Source organism: Callithrix jacchus, chromosome 16 (assembly GCF_049354715.1).
Source record: "Callithrix jacchus isolate 240 chromosome 16, calJac240_pri, whole genome shotgun sequence".
In the NCBI taxonomy this organism is placed as follows: Eukaryota; Metazoa; Chordata; class Mammalia; order Primates; family Cebidae; genus Callithrix; species Callithrix jacchus.
The window spans coordinates 97,756,482-97,777,065 of NC_133517.1; the positions used below are offsets into that span (position 1 = coordinate 97,756,482).

At 36.3% G+C, this 20,584-nt stretch overlaps 1 protein-coding gene across 29 annotated transcripts in view; it reads right to left on the minus strand.

Annotated features, from left to right (window-relative positions):
- The window catches only part of VPS13B (vacuolar protein sorting 13 homolog B), an 822,207-nt gene that overhangs the window by 724,624 nt on the left and 76,999 nt on the right, over positions 1-20,584 (minus strand). For all 29 annotated transcript variants that reach the window (XR_013528186.1, XR_013528187.1, XR_013528188.1 and 26 more), the window contains 5 exons: positions 20,232-20,500; positions 6,776-6,871; positions 6,209-6,331; positions 5,613-5,750; positions 4,579-4,666 (listed from right to left, as the gene is read on the minus strand). Coding sequence is in view for 18 of the 29 variants with exons in the window: in XM_017965662.4 (XP_017821151.4) it covers positions 4,579-4,666; positions 5,613-5,750; positions 6,209-6,331; positions 6,776-6,871; positions 20,232-20,500 (714 nt within the window). In the remaining 11 variants the exon portion in view is untranslated. The remainder of the gene's footprint in view (positions 1-4,578; positions 4,667-5,612; positions 5,751-6,208; positions 6,332-6,775; positions 6,872-20,231; positions 20,501-20,584) is intronic.

Consider the following 20,584-nt stretch of genomic DNA (forward strand, 5'->3'; position numbering starts at 1 on the left):
GGAGAAAATTCTTTTTTTTTTTTCTTTTTGAGATGGAGTTTCACTGTTGTTACCCATACTGGAGTGCAATGGCATGATCTCAGCTCACCGCAACCTCCGCCTTCTGGGTTCAAGCAATTCTCCTGCCTCAGCCTCCCAAGTAGCTGGGACTACAGGTGTGCACCACCATGCCCAGCTAATTATTGTATTTTTAGTAGAGACGGGGTTTCACCTTGTTGACCAGGATGGTCTCAATCTCTTGACCTTGTGATCCACCCGCCTCGGCCTCCCAAAGTGCCGGGATTATAGGCGTGAGCCACCACGCCTGGCCAGAAATAAAGGAGAAAATTTTAAGGGCAGCTAGAGAGAAAGGTCAGGTTACCCATAAAGGGAAGCCTATCAGACTCACAGCAGATCTCTCAGCTGAAACCCTACAAACTAGAAGAGAGTGGGGGGTCAATATTCAATATCCTCAAAGAAAAGAATTTTCAACCCAGAATCTCATATCCAGCCAAACTAAGCTTCATAAATGAAGGAAAAATAAAATTTTTCACAAACAAGCATGCACTCAGAGATTTCATCACCACCAGGCCTGCTTTACAAGAGCTTCTGAAAGAAGCACTATACACAAAAAGGAACAACCAGTAACAGTCATCCCAAAAACTTACCAAAAGGTAAAGAGTATCTCCATAATGAAGAATCTATATCAACTAATGAGCAAAATAGCCAGCTAGCATTAAACGATAACATTAAACTCACAAATATCACTATTAATCCTAAATTTAAATGGATTAAATGCCCCAATCAAAGACACAGACAGGCAAATTGAATAAAAAGTCAAAACCCATCGATACGCTGTATCCAGAAGGAAGGACACACAGAAACTTAAAACAAAGGGTTGGTAGAAGACTTACCAATCAAATGGAGACAAAAAAAAAAAAAAACAGGAGTTGTAACTTTCCTCTCTGACAAAATAGACTTTAATAGTAACAAAGACTAAAAGAAACAAAGAAGGATATTACATAATGGCAAAAGGATCAATGCAACAACAGGAGTCAATGATCATAAATATATATGCACCCAATATAGGAACACCCAGATACATAAGACAAATTCTTAATGACTTATAAAGAGACTTGGACTCCTGCACAATAATAGTGGGAGACTTTGACACCACATTGTTCATATTTGACAGATCAACGAGATAGAAAATTAACAGGGACATCTATTATTTGAACTCAGACCTGGAACAAGTAAACTCAGTGAATATTTATAGAATTCTTCACCCCAGGTCCACATAACATACATTTTTCTCAGTATCACATTACACCTATTTTGAAAGTGACCACATAATTGGAAATAAATCACTTTTCAGCATTTGCATAGCATTTCACAGACTTAAATGAAATATTGGTTGACTGTTTGTTATTTTCTTCCCTTATTCCTTCCTGTCTCAGCTGTTAAGCCCAATTATCAGCATAAAAGAGGTTTTTAATACCTATTTTTAGATTGCATTCCAGCCTGGGCAATAGAGTAAGACTCCTGTTCTCTCTCCCCCTTTCTCTTTCTCTTTCTTTCTTTCAAAAAAAAAAAATTCGAAGAAGAAAGTAAATGCATAAGTGGCAAACCAAAAGCAAGAGAGTGATTCCCAAAAATCTTAGAACAGCAGTCTTCTCCAGTAAAGAGGAAGAGTGTGGTAGAAAATAAATACGTAGGAGGCTTATTGGATACTAACAATGTTCTATTTCTTGGTGTGCATGGAGAATACACAGGTGTTCAGTTTTAAACTCTTTGCTATTCTGTACACGTGTAATTTTCCAACATTTTGTTTTGAAAGTTAAGGACTATGATATCTATAAAACTGTACACTATTCACATAAGTGAAAAATATGAAAACCCGAAGGTTAACAAACTACTGGCTTCTCAGAAGTAATATATAAATAATCTAACAACATAAATCATATTTCTATCTTTTAAAGACTGCAGGAGAGGCATATATACAAATGTTCTGTGCTAGATTTCCTTTGCTTGAAAGGTTAACTACTACATACTCCACCTCCTCACAAGATATGGAATCCACAGCATATGCATAAGACATTATATTGAACAAGAGGAAACCTACCAGCTTAAAAGTGGCAACTATAACGCTATAATAATTTGCAACACTCTTAGAACATAAGACTTCTGAGTTGCACTTTCTTATATATAATTGGCTAAGAAATATTTACACCTCAATGTCCATAGTTATCTCAAAACTCATCTTTTCCTCCAAAAATTTTCCTTGCTTATATAGCTTTCCTAATAATTATCACCATCCACCAAGTAACTCAAGACCAGAATCTAGTAAATTATTTAAATTTTGTTTTTAAATAAACCAATGTCAGGCCCATGAAAATTATAAGCAGAGATCCCTGTGATTGCAGTAGAAACTATAGGACTACAGTGAACGCAGGAAGACCAGTAAGAAAGTTTTAGGGCCAGGTGTGGTGACTCATGCCTGGAATCCCAGCACTTTGGGAGGCCAAGGCAGGCAGATCACCTGAGGTCAGGAATTCTAGACCAGCCTGACCAACATGGAGAACCCCTGTCTCTACTAAAAATACAAAATTAGCCAGGCGTGGTGGTGCATGCCTGTAATCCCAGTTACTCTGAGGCTGAGACAGAAGAATCACTTAAACCCAGGAGGTGGAGGTTGCGATGAGCCAAGATCACACAATTGCACTCCAGCCTGGGCAACAAGAGCGAAATCCTGAGAAAGGAAGAAAGAAGAAAGGGAAAGGGGGCGGTGGGGGGAGGGGGTAGAGGGGAAGAGACAGAGAGGGAGACAGAGAGGGGAAGAGAGAGAGAGAGAGAGAGAGAGAGAGAGAGAGAGAGAGAGAGAGAGAGAGAGAGAGCGCGCACGAGTGTGAGCAAGCTAGCTAGCTTTAGAACCTGGCTGGGTCCGGTGGCTCACACCTGTAATCCCAGCACTTCGGGAGGCCAAGATGGACAGATCACTTGAGATTAGGAGTGCAAGTCCAACATGGCCAACATGACAAAACCCTGTCTCTACTAAAAATACAAAAATCAGCCAGGCATGGTAGTACATGCCTATAGTCCCAGCCACTTAGGAGGCTGAGGCATGAGAATCACTTGAACCTGAGAGGCAGAGACTGCAGTGAGCCGAGATCATGCCACTACACCCCAGCCTTAGTGGCACAGCAAAACTCCTTCTCAAAAAAAAAAGCTATTAGAACCTAGAGATGATGGTAGATTGGTAGATGTAAACTAGATGCTAGTCCATATGGTAACAGTGATACCACTGTTACCATCCATGGACCAGATGGCTAGAAGTGAAGGAAAAAGTGTGTTATGATGACTCCCAGGTTTCTGGCTTGAGCAACAAGAAGATGATAGTACAAGTTTCCGAAAAGAGAGGCCTAAAAATAGAGAAGCAGATGTAGTAGGTGGTCAAAGGAATATTAACAACTTAATTTTGGACGAAATCAGTTTTGAGATATCTGTGAGACACATATGTAAGAGTGTCAAGTACGCACTGGATATTTAATTCCGAATCTTAGAAAAGTTTGGACTACAAAATTCAAATTTGGATATCAACAACAGATGGAAAGTACTTAAATCCATGGAAAAGAATGAGATTATCCTTGGGAGAAAGTTTAGGGAAAGAAATTAGGGATTGAACAATGAAAACATCAACATTTAGAAACCATTCCAAAAGCAGAAGCCAAAAAATTACTGCTCTTTCCTTATCAAAAACAAATTTACTTCAAGATCAACTCTGCAAAGTTTCAATCTTTCAAGCAAAAGTTTTCATTTTTTTTTACCCACACTTCTTTTAGTTCTCTATTTATATTACTCTTCTTAACATGCTATGTTATAATCATTTACTTAAATGTCTACTTCAACACCACCTATTGGCTCCTTGGGAAATATTTTGGTTTTCATTGCATTCACCCGTACCTAACATATGACCTAAACACTGAAATCATTTTTTTTAAACACGAAAAATTCACCAAAAAAATTGTAAACGTATTTTCACTAACTTTTCAACATAAAAAAGACTGAAATAGTTAGCACAACATTATATATTGATATAAAAGTAAAATAACAAATGTTGAAACTTTTAAATGTCATTTATTTCCAAAAATAGAATACTATAAGGTACAAAATAAAATAATACAATCTATGCATTTAAAGTCTCTGGAAGATATTCTATTTTTCTCACTGATACAACATATTCTTTTTAATTAAAAAATTAGTATCACCTTCAAAATGCATTTAGTATAGAAAAGGTTTATTCTTTTTGAAAACTTAATGTAATATAAAATTTGATGTATCAGAATCATTGTATTTGGTGTATATGAGAACTAATTCTAGTAGATTATACAAAATGTCTTCAATCAGGTATATAAAGAGTGGAATTGAAATGCCAAGAATCTAAGACAATTCTAACATGACATTAAAATTAAACCACTCCCCAAAGCACTAGAAGGTAAATCTTATGTAATAGAATAAAACTATTCAAAACCAATTGATTCTGAAGAAGTCTTTGCTTCAGTTGTTCAAGAAATGGCAAACATAAAGGAAAGAAGCCAATACCTTTGCCACTAGTGCTCTCCATTGTATACAGGTAATCCATATAAAAAGCCCCAAACCGTTGCATTCCAGCTATCTCAGTGTATGTCTCCTGCCAACGAAGCAATGCAAACAGAAAAAACATTGCATAAGAGGAACTTGCAAGTTTAAAACTTGATAGGTCAGACACACATCCTTATATACAATGTCTATCAACACAAAGGATTACCAAAATGAAAGAACAGAGGTTACTCTAAGAATTTACGTCTAAGAAAGATAACATTTCATCTGTTATAGACCACGCAAAGAGAACATCCATAATTTTATGAGACATTTTGACCACTTTATTAATCATATCTAGTTAATAAATACCTAGAATGGAGGAGATAGTACACTCCTGACCTTTATCACTATCACTAAACTATCTAATAATTTATACTTTCAATAGAGTTAATCCTTAAATACTTTAATACACTTATATGAAACAATTCAAACACTAAAGATATACTAAAATATTCTAAATGCATGTCAATTATGCAGGTCAACATTAAATATTTTAACAATGAAAGTAAATTTTAATGAAAAAGAGTAAAATGTAAATTATTCTACTGCATTAATCTTCAGGTAACTATTTGAATTTTTAACTTATTTCATAAATGTATTAATATTCCATAAACATATTAATATATTCTTACATTTAAAGAAAATACTAAGAAGTATACATAGTAAAAAGGTAAATTCCTCATTCTTTCCCATCAATTCCACACATTCAAAGTAACAAAAATTAACAGAGGTATTCTACATGTTTTCTCCATGACTAATTTTAAAGCAGGGCACAAATAAGCAAAATATGGTTACATACTAAATAAAAGTAAAGATCTCTGTGCACGTCTCAAACATTTCTACATGTATATGCTGTATAAATGCATTCTAAATGTTTTAATAAACAATTATCATTCAAAATATACTATTTGCAAAGAAAGCTAGAAATCACAACTATTCACACAATGTCCATCCAAACACAGCCCAGAATTTGGTTCAAATATATATTCTCTGACCTTATGATGCGTTGAATCCAAGATAAATTCTGCACGAGTACCATTATTTTCTGGGCTTCTGTAATCAAACAGTGAATTCGTAAGGTATGTGAACCCTTTCGTATTTAAATTTTCACCACAAATGAAGAAACAGGCTTCCTGAAAACAAATGCAAAATTACAAACAGGAAGAAAAATCATTAGCCTGTTAAACAAAATAAAACCTTGATTTTATGATGCCCATTTGCTAGTCAGAAGAAGTCACTCAAACAAAAAGATAAGGAATGCTGCTGCATCCATTTTCACTGACTATTTTGGCTAAGAACATTTTAACAAACCAAAAGGAAACTCCAAATAACTGCCATAAATAAAAAAGAAGAAACATTCATGAATCAGAAAGTAGTTGGAACAACTGTCCAGGTGTTAAGTGCTACCAACTTTCTAAACTCCCCAGAGCTCTATAATTTCTTGTAGGGGAAACACAGAGAGAAATAGTAAAGCTCCTCTCTCAAGCCTGAAATATATATAATCTAACAGATTTTATATGGTTAAACACTTCAATAAGCACTTCATCATCCCAGTATCCTATCCAAAAAAGGGTGGACGAAAGCGACTTACAGTTTCACTTCTATTCATATTCTCTTCAAAATCTTTAACACCCATAATTCCTTTAAGGCACAAGGCTCTGCAACCAACAAACCCAATCTGGCAATCAAAGAAAGGTTCTCCCATCATAAGGGCCTATAAGAGTTTAGAAAGGAAACATTAGAACTAAGAACTTGAATTTCATAAAAATGTTAGAGGCTTTCCTTGTAGAATCTCTAAATTAGTTAAATGTCTTTAGAATTATGTCATCTCTAAATTTATTCTCCTTGGATAGTAAACTCTATTAAAATAAGAAACATCTTACTTGTCTTTGTACCACAAACCTATACTTCATGAGCATTACATGTACATACACATACACACAAGCTAAATGAAAATAATGAAATAAGTTAATGTTGTATATTACAATAAAATTTTTATTAAATAATTATTTCAACAAATACCACTGATTATTAAAATAGAAATACAAAACTATAAACATACATATTTTTAAAAATACTACATCTGATAAAAACAGGCATTTATAAAATACTAAAGAACCAAAAGTTTTAAAATATAGATTCAATATTGAAAGATTACCTCAACTGTAGTTCCTTCTTGTTCCCAACACAATACTTCTTTAGATTTTACTTTCTGTGGACTGTAATAACTACTCTCAGCTTGCACTTCTGTGAGCTAAGAAATATAAGAATATTAAGTAAATCAAAATTAGTATTAAAGGGCAATAAATTGTCACTATTATGGTTAACTGATTAAAACAAGGCCAATTTTAAGATTCAGGAAATTTAATTATTAAGCAGGAAAGCAGGGGTAACAAAACCAGCTGTAACAGATTATACATGGTATAAAGGTTGAATATGCTAGTCTCAACTTATATAGAGAATTTAAATACTTTTCAAGCTCCTTTTTAATATTGTTTTAAAAAATGAAAGCTCTGTGCAGTAACAGTCCCATACTCATAAAATCATTCATGTAGTCTGCCAAAAATTTACACATAGTATAACCTCAGTTCATTTTATATTCACTAAAACATTCAACAATGTGTAGTTTCAGTCATTTCCAAGACTCCTCACTATTTGAAATAAAAAAAATAAAGTGGTAATGAAATACAAATAGTAAAATAAGTTCTTTTTAGTTCCTATGAAGGAAACAGAATCAAGCATATTTCTTTTCAAAGTATGTTTCCTACTAAATCTCATAGACTCATTCAATCATTCAACGAATACTCATTGAAGGCCAGCTAGATAAGTGAGGCAAACCTCACCGTACTGCAGTCTACTTTATTTTGCCTTGCAGATTTTTTTACAAATTGAAAGTCTGTAGCAACCCCATATTACTTAAGTCTATCAGCACCATTTTCCCAATAGCACATACTTACTTTGCGTCCCTGTGTCACATTTTGGTAATTCTCCCAATAGTTCAAAATTTTTCATTATTATCTGTTATGGTGATCTGTAATCATTGATAGTATCATTGTAATTATTTTGGGGCACCAGGAACATGCCCATATAAGATTGAGAACTTAATTGATAAATGTGTATGTTCTGACTGCTCCACTGTCTAGCCATTCCCTTCTCTCCCTTATCCTTGGGTCTCCCTATTTCCTGAGAAACAACAATATTAAAATTAGGCTAATTAGTAATATCACAATGGCCTAAGTATTTAAGTAAAAGGAATAGTCCCTGTGTCTCATTTTAAATCAAAAGCTAGAAATGATTAAGCTTAGTGAGGAAGGGATGTAAAAGCCAAGATAGGCCAAAAGCTAGGCCTCTTGCTTCAAACAGTTGGCCCAGTCATTAACGCAAAAGAAAAATGTCTTGAAGGAAATTAAAAATGTACACAGAAGTGATAAGGAAGTTGATATGGAAGAAGTCTGAGTGGTCTGGATAGACAATCTGACCAGCCACAACACTCCCTTAAGTCAAAGCCTAATCCAGAGCAAAGCCCTAACTCTTCAATTCTATGTAAGTTAATAGAGGTAAGAAAGCTGCAGCAGAAAAGTCTGAGAGTTTCCTGCTGCAGAGGTCTGTACACGAGGCTTATGGAAAGAAGACATCTCCATAACCATAAAAGTGCAAGATAAACAGCAAGTGTTGACATAGAAGCTGCACATAGTTACTCAGAAGACCTAGATAAGATAATTAACAAAAATGGCTACACTAATAGACAAATTTTCAACACAGACCCAACAGCCTTCTCTTGGAAGAAGATGTCATCTGAGCTAGAGAGGTCAGTGCTTGGCTTCAAAGCTTCAAAAGACAGGCTGACTCTCTTGTTAAGGGATAACATACCTGGTAACTTTAAGTTGAAGACAGTGTTCATTTACTATTCTGAAAATCCTAAGGCCCTTAAGAATCATGCTAAACCTACTCTGCTTGTGCTCTATAAATGGAACAGAAATAACTGAATGACAGTACATCTGTTTATGGCATGGTTTACTAAATATTTTAAGCCTATGGAAACCTACAGCTTTGAAAAAAAGGCCTCCTCTTAAAATATTACTGCTCACTGACAATGCACCTGGTCACCCTATACCTCTGATGGAGATACACAAAGAGATGAATATTGTTTTTCATGCCTGCTAAAATGACATCCATTCTGAAGCCCATGGATTAGGAGGAATGTTGACTTTCAAGTCTCATTATCTAAGAAATACATTTTGTAAGGCTATAGCCACCATACATAGAAATTCCTGTGATGAATCTAGGGAAAGTAAATTAAAAAAATTTTCTGAAAGGGTTCACCATTCCAGGTGCCATTAAGAATATCTGTGATTCATGGAAGGAGGTCAAACTATCCACATTAACAAGAGCTTGAAAGAAGCTGATTAACCCTCCTGGATGACTTTGAGGTGTTCAAGACTTAGGTGGAAGAAGTAACTACTAAAGAACTAGATTTAGAAGTGGAGCCTGAAGATGGTTCCCGGTCCCACTTGAGTAGATAAGGACTTGCTTCTGAGAGTTAAACAAAGAAAGTGATTTCTGCCAGTGTGGTGGCTCATGCCTATAATCCCAGCACTTTGGGAGGATGAGGCAGGCGGATCACAAGGCTAAAAATACAAAAATTAGCCAGGCGTGAAGGCAGGTACCTATAATCCCAACTACTTGGGAGGCTGAGGCAGGAGAATCGCTTGAACCCAGGAGGTGGAGAGACCGCACCATTGCACTCCAGCCTAGGTGACGGAACAGGACTCCATCAAGACAGAAAGACAGACAGAAGGGAGAGGGGAAGGGAGGGGAGGGGAAAGGAGAGGAGAGGGGAGGGGAGGGGAGAGGAGAGGTGAGAGAAGAGGGGAGAGGAGTGGGGAGAGAAGAGGGGAGAGGAGAGGGGAGAGAAGAGAGGGGAGGAGAGGGGAGGGGAGGGGAGAGGAGAGGGGAGGAAAAAGGGAAGAGGAAGAAAAAGGGAAGGGGAGGAAAAAGGGAAGAGGAGGAAAAGGGAAGGGGAGGAAAAAGGGAAGGGGAGAAAAAAGGGAAGGGGAGGAAAAAGGGAAGGGGGAGAGGAGGAGAGGAGGGGAGGAGGGCGAAAGGGAGAGGAGGGGGGGAGGGGAGGGGAGGGGAGAGGAGGGGAGGGGAGGGGCAATAACGAAGCAAGAAAGAAAGAGATTTCTGAACCTGAAATCTACTCCTGAAGATGCTAGGAACACAGTTGAAATGACAGTGAATTTGGAATGTTCTGTAAATTTAGTCAATAAAGCAGCAGTAAGTAGTGTTTGAAAGGACTCACTCCAATTTCAACAGAGGTTCTACTCTGGAGCCAGAAGTGGTGGCTCAAGCCTGCAATGCCAGCACTTTGGGAGGCCACATCAGGTGGATCACTTGAGGCGAGGAGTTCAAGACCAGCCTGGCCAACATGGTGAAACTCTGTCTCTACTAAAAATACAAAAATTACCCAGGTGTGGTGGTGCATGCCTGTAGTCCCAGCTACTCGGGAGGCTGAGGCACAAGAATTGCTTGAATCTGGGAGGCAGAGATTGCAGTGAGCCAAGATCACACCACTACATTCCAGCCTGGGTGACAGAGTGAGAAATTCTCCAAAAAAACAGTCCTACTCTGAGTAAAATGCAGTCAAACAGCATCCCATGCTACAGAGAAATCTTCCATGAAAGGAAGAGTCAGTTAATGTGGCACACTTCATCGCTGTCTTATTTTGAGAAATTGCCTCTGCCACTCCAGCCTTTAGCAACCACCACGCTGATCAGACAGCAACCATCAACATTGAGTCAAGTTCCTCCGCCAGCGAAAAGTTGACTTGCTAAAAGTACAGATGATCGTTAGCATTTTTTAACAATAAAGTACTTTTTAATTAAGGTATATAAACTGTTTTTAGACATATTATTGGACACTTAACAAACTACAGTACTGTGTAAGCATAACTTTTTATGCACTGGGAAAACCAAAAGATTTCTATGACTCGCTTTAGTGCTATATTGGCTTTATCGCAGTGGTATGAAACCAAACCAATAATATCTCCGAGGTACACCTAATCTAGATACTAACAAAACAAGAAATTCTTACTCCCCAGATGCTTACAACATATTATTTGTATGTTTCAAAAATTAAATAAGTTATTCAAAAGTACTATTTTAAATGCAATATGGTATCCTGGTTTGGATCATGGTACAGAAAAAAGATACCATGAAATTCAATTAATGTTTAAAATTCAACAGTAATGCATCAATGAAGGCTTCTTAGTTTTGACAAATATACTGTAATAACATAGCAATAAGGGAAACTGGGTAAGGAGTATAAGTGAACTCTCTGTACTATCTTTGCAACCTATCTGTAATTCTCAAATTATTCCAAAAAGAAAAGGATACCATTTTTAAAAAGGTATTCAGCCTGTGTTTGCTAATGATTTACTTCTCCTCATTCTTATAGATAGATTCTTCACTTCTACATGCAAAGTCAAAGCTCACATTTTTTAAAAATCAATATTTAACTTAGGCCCAATAAAAGCTCTTGAACTAAAACCTTACAATTTTTAGCACAGTGACTTATCTATACTGAGTATCAACTAATTATTCTCATTTGTTATAATAAAGCTTTTTATATTTTTTATTTTTATGTAACGTAGACTCCTATTTCTTGGATGTTTCTAGTACTAATATATACAATGTAGCTATTTTAAAGGACAATTCTGTAATCTAGAATGATTACTGAAGCAAACTTGAATTTTTTAAATTGATCCCTCTTCAGCAGTCTACAATTATGATAGAGAAAAAGCAATTAATTGATTAAAAGGACTCAAACATTACAAGAACAATTTTAAACATTATTGGAAAAATGCTAGATTTAATTTGGCATGATTTTTGCTGAACTGATATCAACTGTTCAAAACGCTAATGCAGAAACATGATCTTGTTCTCTTAACCAAATATGAAACACAAATTAATTCCATACATTCTTCAAATTCAGGCTGAACAATGAATTCTAATGCTTTCCTCCTTAATATCAAGGTACTTCACTAAAAGAAAACCTGGAGAAACATAAATGTTCTAAAGTTATAAAAAGATATATTAACTGTTGACAAATACTGCCCAAAAAGTCTTATATATAAAAGTTTTATATATAAATGACTATTTTGTTTTGTTATTGTTTGCTTTTCTTTTTGTTTTTGAGACAGGGTTTTCATCTGTCACCCAGGCTGCAGTGCAGTAGCATAACCATAGCTCTCACTACAGCATAAACCTCCACTTCAGCATCTAGAGTAGCTAGGACTACAGGTACACACTACCGCACCTGGCTACTTTTTTATTTGATTTTTTATAAAGATGGGGTCTCACTATGTTGCCCAGGTTGGATAAATGTCTGTTTTGACTGATTCACTTGAATACAGTTCCTCTCAATAATTAACAGAAATGTACCAGAATAATTTCAAATTCATTTCAAATGATTTCAAAAATCACCAAAAAGGATAGTACCTAACTAGTAATCCTTGACTTCCTTCACAAACTTCTTAAAAAAAAAGTGTTTTATTCTGATCATCTAAAACTGACAATATATCTTTTTTGTTTTTATAAAACATCAGACTTTTTAAATTAAATTTATTTATTATACTTTAAGTTCTGGGGTACATATGCACATTGTGCAAGTCTCTTACATAGGTATACACATGCCATGGTGGTAGTTTGCAGTATCCATCACCCCATCATCTACATTCGGTTTTTTTTTTTGTTTTTTTTTTAAGAGACACAGTCTTCCTCTGTCTCCCAAGCTGGAGTACAGTGGTGCAAACTCAGCTCATTGCAGCTCAAACTCCTGGACTCAAGTGATATCCCCACCTCAGACTCCTAAACTGCTAGGATTACAGGCAAGTGCCACCATGCCCCACTAATTTATTTATTTATTTTTTTATACACACAGGGTCTCACTACGTTGAGTAGGCTGTATATCAGACTTTTGATGTAAAAAAAAAACCTGACAATATATCCAACAATATTTGTCAAGTTGCCTCTTTATATTTGTTAATATCTTGTTTTATTATGTTTTAATTTTGAAAATGAATCCTTATCCCTTTAATGTCATCAAAGCTAAATCAGTGAATTCAATTATAGAAATTATTTGTTTCAGTAGAAGAACTAAAAATAATGATGTTAAAATACACAGCTAATATATGGATTATCATTTTTGCCCAAATTTTTAAAAAACTAAATCAATCAAGTTATGACACAAACTTTAGTTGAAACTTGGTCTCTGTATTTTCAACTCTGTCATATTAGAAAATACTGAATTATCTTAATAGAAAAGTCTTTAATATTAATTTTAAAATATTTTATAATTTGCCATCTGTTATAGTTATAAATTGTGTAGGTTTACTACTAATAGAAAGAAAATTATGTCAAGCAGTTAAACAATCTATGCTAAATTTAAAAACATGGGAATACGAACTTTTTTTTTCCACTGCTATAACTCCACAATGTAACAAGCTACCTGGAATAATATCTATACTACTATTTCAAAAGTTTAGCTCACTTCACATGGGTTTATCTCCTTTACAAAAATGCAGACTTAAAATGTATTAATACATCCACAAAAAATAAAATTGGAGAGGAAACAAAACCTGAAAAATTAGTCCATAAATTTTTATAAACTGAAAAGCTGATGAAAAGATGGGCAGATGGATGGACACACTTATTCAACAAATAAATATTTGTTGAAAACATACCAGGCAATTTCTAAGGGCTGATGAAACAACAAATTTTTTTGTTTGTTTGTTTGTTTTTTGAGACAGAGTCTTGCTCTGTCACCCAGGTTGGAGTGTAGTGGCACAATCTCTGCTCACTGCAACCTCCACCTCCCAGGTTCAGGCAATTCTCTTGCCTCAGTCTCCTGAGTAGCTGGGATTACAGGTACCCACCATCACACCCAGCTAATTTTTGTATTTTTAATATAGATGCGGTTTCACCACATTGGCCAGGCTGGTCTCTAACTCCTGACCTTGTGATCCACATCCTGTCCTCCCAAAGTGCTGGGATTATAGGTGTGAGTCACTGCACCCGGCCCAACAAATCTTTTTAAATGACCACTTAATGAGTTTTAGTGTAATATCAAAAAGAATATCCATAATTTTTGAAAGGGCTATTTAAAAACACCTTTCTTTCCAAATAAATATTTATGTGGAACTAGATGTTCTTCATCTACATTAATTAAAACATTTCCTAACAGACTGAATACTGAAGCAGACATGAGAATTCAGCTATCTTCTACTAAGCCAGACATTCAGTATATTAACAAAAATAAAAACAATGCAGGTCTCTTCTTACTTTTCAAAATATAGTAATTTTACTATAAAATGATATCCATATAAATACATAAATTTATTTTAAAATCAGTTAATAAATACATATGCTTAAGATTTGTTTTAATTTCTACTCTGATAAATACGACTAGATGTAATCTGAATAAACAAAAACTCCTTGGAGTTCTCAGTAAGTTTTAAGAATGCAAGGTTTCCTGGAGCCTTGAGATCAAAAAGTTTGAGAACTACTGGTCTGTAAGTTGCAATACAGGTGATGAGAAATAACTGCATCCTAAAGGTACAGCTGACAGAATATGCTGACTGATTAGATGTGGCAGGAGATGAACAGATACTGATAAATGTTAAGCTGGAACAAATCAGTAGACAATGCTGCAATTTAATAAAAGGTAAAATAGTGGGGGTGGGGGTGCACCACTGCAAAGAAAAATCAAGCGTTCTGTTTGTATGTGTTAAGTATTGATTACATGAAAGTGGAAATATAAAATAGGCAGCTGAATTCTAGAACTCAGGGAAAACTGAAAAGTTGAGACACAAATTTGATAGTCTATCAGCATTTATATCATGATCAAGTTATATCATCTTGGGAGTGTGTAGACAGAAGAGATGAGCCGGCCAAAGACCAAGCCCTGTATGCCAACATTTAAAGATCAGACAGAAGAAGAGGAGTACCAAAACAACTACAAAAAGCCCCTGGTAACCCAAACGTTATTTTTATTATTATTATTATTTTTTTTTTTTGGAGATAAGGTCTTGCCCCGTCACCCAGTCTGGAGTGGCAGTGGCACGATCTGAGCTCACTGCAACCTCCAACCCTCTGGCTTAAGTGACCTTCCCACCTCAGCCTCTAAGTAGCTGGTAATATAGGTGCACACCATCATGCTTGGCTAATTTTTGTATTTTTCTGTAGAGACAGCATTTCACCATGTTGGCAGGGCTGGTCTGGAAGCCGTGGGCTCAAGTGATCTGCCTGCTTTAGCCTCCTAAAGTGCTGGGATTATGGGTGTAATAAAGAAGTGTTCATTCAAACAGTAAGCTGACATCAGGGCATATATCCTAAAGAAACTGTTCTACATATATGTCAGAAGATCTGTACCAGACATTTATACCATCATTTTCAAAACATAGCAAATATATTGAACAGACTGTAAGACCCATCACCCCTCTTTCTTATGGTCATAAATCAATCCCACATTATTCTACTAGTTGTCTGAAGATTTTAGTTTTGAATTCAATCCCAAACTACCAGTCATAATTCTTGGTGATTTCAATATCCAGAGAGATGATTATTCCAAAAGTCTGATGTCTCAGTTTCTTGACCTCCTCTTCTGCAACTGATAATTGTCCTTCACATTATTTTCACCATCACCCTAACTAAAGCAGCAGAATATGACTAGAAAATACATACAACCACAACTGGTATATCTTCAAATTCATGATCACTTTTGTGTAGTAGGTCCTTAGTGTCCCTAGTGAACATATATATTCAAAGGCCATTAGTCCTCATCCTCCCCAAGATGACAATTTTATACCTTCTCCTCCTTCCCCATCTTTACTGAGTTAAGAGAACTATTCAAAGAAAAAAATCAGAAGAGAACTTTCAAAAACCTCTATCACCTTTTCTACTAAACCACTTATGTGGGTGCAAGATCACACACTGCTTTCTCTCCTGCTACCATGAATGAACGATCTGTTGTCCCATTAGAGGTCATCTGACTTTCCACCTCTACAATACGTGCCAATCCCTCTTATCTACTCAAGAATATTACTCCAGCAATTCTCCCCCTCATGCCTAGATCGATTTTTCCTCTCTATTAGATCAGTTTTATCACCAAACGTGCTATAATTACTCCCATCCTTCAAAAAAAACTTTAGCTCTATAACCTCAACCAGTTGTTTCCCTATTTCTATGCTCTTTAAAACAAAACCATGCCGAAAGAGTTTTCTGTACTCTTCATCAACAATTACTCTACTACTATTTGCATTTTAATCTGTCCTTTTTGCATGATAAAATATATAATAATAAAATTTATGGTTTTAACCATTTGTCAGTATACTACAATTCAGTGGCAATTTAGTACAAAATACTGCATAACTATCCCTACTATATATCTGCAGAGCTTTTACATCGTACGAGGCAGAAACTCTGTACCTATTAAGCACTAATTCCCCTGTCTCCTACAGCCTCTAGTAGTATCTACTCTACTCTGTGTTTCTGTGATTTTGCCTATTCTAAATACCTCATCTGTGATGGTTAACACTGACTGTCAACTTGAATGGATTGAAGGCTGCCAAGTATTGTTCCTGGGTATGTCTGTGAGGGTGGTCCCAAAGGAGATTAACATTTACATCAGTAGACTGGGAGACGCAGACCCAGCCTCAATCTGGGTGGGCACCATCTAATCAGCTGCGAGCACAGCTAGGAAAAAGCAGGCAGAAGAATGTGGAAGGACCAGACTTGCTGAGTTCTCAGGCCTTCATCTTTCTCTTGTGCTGGATGCTTCCTGCTCTTGAACATCAGACTCCCAAGTTCTTCAGCTTTTAGACTTCGGGACTTACACCTGTGGTTTGCCAGGAGCCCACAGGCCTTCAGCCACAGACTGAACTGTATTGTCAGCTTCCCTACTTTTAATGTTTTGGGACTTGGAATGATCTACCACTGGCTTCCTTGCTTCTCAACTTGCAGACAGCCTATCATAGAACTTAACCTTGTAATCGTGTAAATCAATTCTTCTTAATAAACTCCCTTTCATACATACATATATCCTATTAGTTTGGTCCCTCTAGAGAATATCATCTAAGTGGAATCATACAGTATTTGTCCTTTTATGTCTGGCTCATTTCACTCAGCATAGAGATTTCAAGGTTCATTCATGTTTAGCTCACATCAGAATGTCATTATTATTATTTTTTTTTAAATGGGGCTTAGCTATTGTTGCCCAGGCTGCAGTGCAATGGCACCATCTCGGCTCATTGCCGTCTCTGTCTTCTGGATTTAAGCGATTCTCCTTCCTTGGCCTCCCAAGTAGCTGGGATTAAAGGTGCCCACCACCACTCCTGGCTTTTTGTATCTTCAGTAGAGACAAGATTTCACTATGTTAGTCAGGCTGGTCTCAAACTCCTGATCTCAAGTGATCCGTCTGCCTCAGTGGATCCCAGAGTGCTGAGATTATAGGCGTAAGCCACCATGCCTGGCCAGAACTTCAGCTTTCTTTATGTCTGAATATTATTCCACTGTATGTATACACCACAACTTGTTTGTTCGTTCAACCACTGATGAACATTTGGATTGTTTCCATTTTGGGAGGTCACTAAATAGTGCTACTATAAACATTTATGTACATCAATTTGTTTGAATACCAGTTTTTTATTCTTTTGAGTACATACCTAGAAATACAATTGACAGATTATATGGTAATTCTACATTTAATTTTTTTTTGAAACCACCAAACAATATTCCACAGAAGATAACACTATTCTACACTTCTACCAATCTTCCCATTTGCTTTTAATCAACTCCAACTAAGGTTCCAACAGTGTCATATCACTGCTCTGCTCAAAATCACCAGTAATTTCCACATTGTCAAATCCAAGGATCCATTCTCACAAATAACCTACTCCCTCCTCTTTAAAACATTTATGGTACTTACCTTACAAACAGACAGTCTCTTGGTTTTCTGTCTACAACACTAACCACTTATTCTCAGCTTCCTTTGCTATTTCTTCCACATCATTCCAATTTCTTATCATCACAGTGCCCCAGAGCTAGGCTCTACAACCTCTCTTTTTTCTGTTCTACACTAATTGCCGTCTCAAATAGATGAACCTAGGCACATTTCTAATCTGAACTCTAGATCCATATATCCAACTGTCCACTGAATCACTCTACTTAAATATACAGTGGGCATCTTAAATCTATCCAAAACTAAATTCCTCATCTTCATCTCAAATCTAGTCTTCTCCCAATTCCAGTCATCTCAAAATGTAATTATTCAACAGCCATCCCTGGATCCTCTTTTTTTCATTCATTTATCTTAATAAAATCTATCAGAAAATTCTGCCTATTTGATCTTACCTAAAACACACAATCACTTTTCTTCACTTCTACTTGCTACCACCCTATTCCAAGTCATTACCATCTTTTGCTTGAAAATTGCAATCCTATCTATTTCTTTTCTTTACTTTTGCTTCCATTTTTAACACAGCAGCCAGAGTGATCCAGATTAAAATATAATCCTGATCATCATATAATTCTTCTGCTAAAAGCTGGCCAAATATTGCTTATCTCAATCAGAATAAAAGACGTATTCCCAAAAACAATCTATACAGTTTACAACGTACGAACTACTCCAAACCTCATCACCCCTCTTATCTTTAATACCATATTCACAACATCTCATGGCACTACTGCCCCACTGGCTTCCTTGCTGTTCCTCAAACTCTGATGCCTTTACATTTATTATTACTGGAATGTTCATTCTCACATATCAATAAGACTTCCTCTCACAGCTCTTTGCTTTCATATTCCCTTGATAATAAGACCTTCCCAAATAATCCAATTTTAAACTGCATAATTTTCCCTCTAGTGAAAGCAGTCGCTATTCCCCTTCCCACTTGATTTTTCTTTTTCCTTTCCTTTTTTTTTTAGACAGAGTTTCACTCTTGTTGCCCAGGCTGGAGTACAATAACGATATCCCAACTCACCACAACCTCTGCCTCCTGGGTTCAAGCGATTCTCCTGCCTCAGCCTCCTGAGTAGCTGGGATTACAGGCATGCGCCACCACACCCGGTAAATTGTTTGTTTGTTTGGGTTTTAGTAGATACAGGGTTTCTCCATGTTGGTCAGGCTGGTCTCCAACTCCCAACTTCAGGTGATCCGCCTGCCTTGGTCCTCCAAAGTGCTGAGATTACAGGTGTGAGCCACCAGCCCCTACTTGATTTTTCTACGTAATCTTTATCTTCAGTGAACATACTATGTACCTTATTTGTTTAAAATACCCATTTAAGTTTGAAAAAGCAAGAATTTATATCTGTTCACTCTGGTATCTCTGGAGACAAAACAATGCCTAAACACAGCTGGCATTAAAAATATTTGTTGAATGAATTAAGATATTATTCAGGAATATTACATGTGTGGTAATAGTATTATAAAAGTCCAAACAAATAACTCAAAATTAAGTTTGGGTTATAGGTGAGAGGAAGAGAAATAAAATATGATCAAAGAAGAACACATAGGGGGATCAAAGCTACTAGCAATTTTGTATTTCTCTTGGCTAAAGTGCATGAGTACTGGGATGACAGGTGCGAGCCACTGTGCCTGGCATAATTTCATATTTCTTCAAGTAAAAGCGTATTTACTTTATTATTCTTTAACCCGGACACACACATATTTGTATATTTTTTTGTATAGAAGAGAATATATATTTTACATACATTATTTTAATGAAGTGGTCAAATTATGTTAAATACTGCTGGAAAAATAGTTAGAAGAGGACCTAGTTAACAAATTTGACTGCCCTGAAAAGTAAAAGAGGTGAGGAAAGAGATAATTATATATAAACAATCCTTTATAAAAAAATTGTTATGAGGCTGGGCATGGTGGCTAACACCTGTAATCCCAGCATGATGGGAGGCCGAGGCGGGCAAATCCCTTGAGCCTAGGAGTAAAACCAGTGTGGGTAACATGGCCAAACCCCATTTCTACAAAGAAAAAAACTTAGCGAGGTGCAGTGGCGCGTGCCTGCAGTCCCAACTGCTCAGAGGCTGAGGTGGGAGGATGTCTTGAGCCTGGGAGGCAGAGGCCGTACTGAGCTGTGATCGCACCACTGAACTCCAGCCTAGGAAACAGAGCCTAAACCTGTCTCAAAAAAAGAAAAAAAGAGAGATTGTTATGATTGTTACGAAGGAGAGCAGAGAAATGAAATGAGTAAAAGTACCCAATGAGTAAAAGAATTCAGGAGGAAATTTTGCTGTTCCTTTCTTTTGTAATGACAATATTAAGGCATGTTTGTATACCAACTGAATGATTCACAGGGCAAAACACTATCCATGAAGCTAATAAAAAGAAATGTGGAGAAGTTCCTAAGAAGATAGGAAGGAATCAAAATTCAAAGACTTCAAGTGGAAGAGCCATGTAATTTTATGAAGTAAAAACTGTTAGAACTCTATCTCATATCTACTAAATGCAAAACAAACTTAAATGAAGGTAGAATTGTACTAACAATCAAAATTTAAGCATTAAATATGCTAGAGGTATAAACAACAAGAGTAAAGACCTACTTTGAAAGTCACCGTTGCCTTTGTACAATAAAATCCTATAGAAACAATAGGATCCTTCAAAGTCTGTGCTTTTTGTTGATGTGTGGTTGATGCAGGATCGTTCCCAACAAAGTCTTCCTCACCATCATCATAACTCACAATTGCAGGTACAAAGGACCAGGCCCATGATACCCATCCCTGTGGCTGCTCCTCATCTTGCTGTGAATATAGCTCTTGAACTTTATACTGAGCAGGATATTGTATATCTACTCTTGTTTCATCTTCAGAACCTATCAATTAAAATAAAGTCATTTTAAATAAATCAAAAGGATTAGAAACAGACATCAATTAAATTTTTCCTTCCATATCCTTCT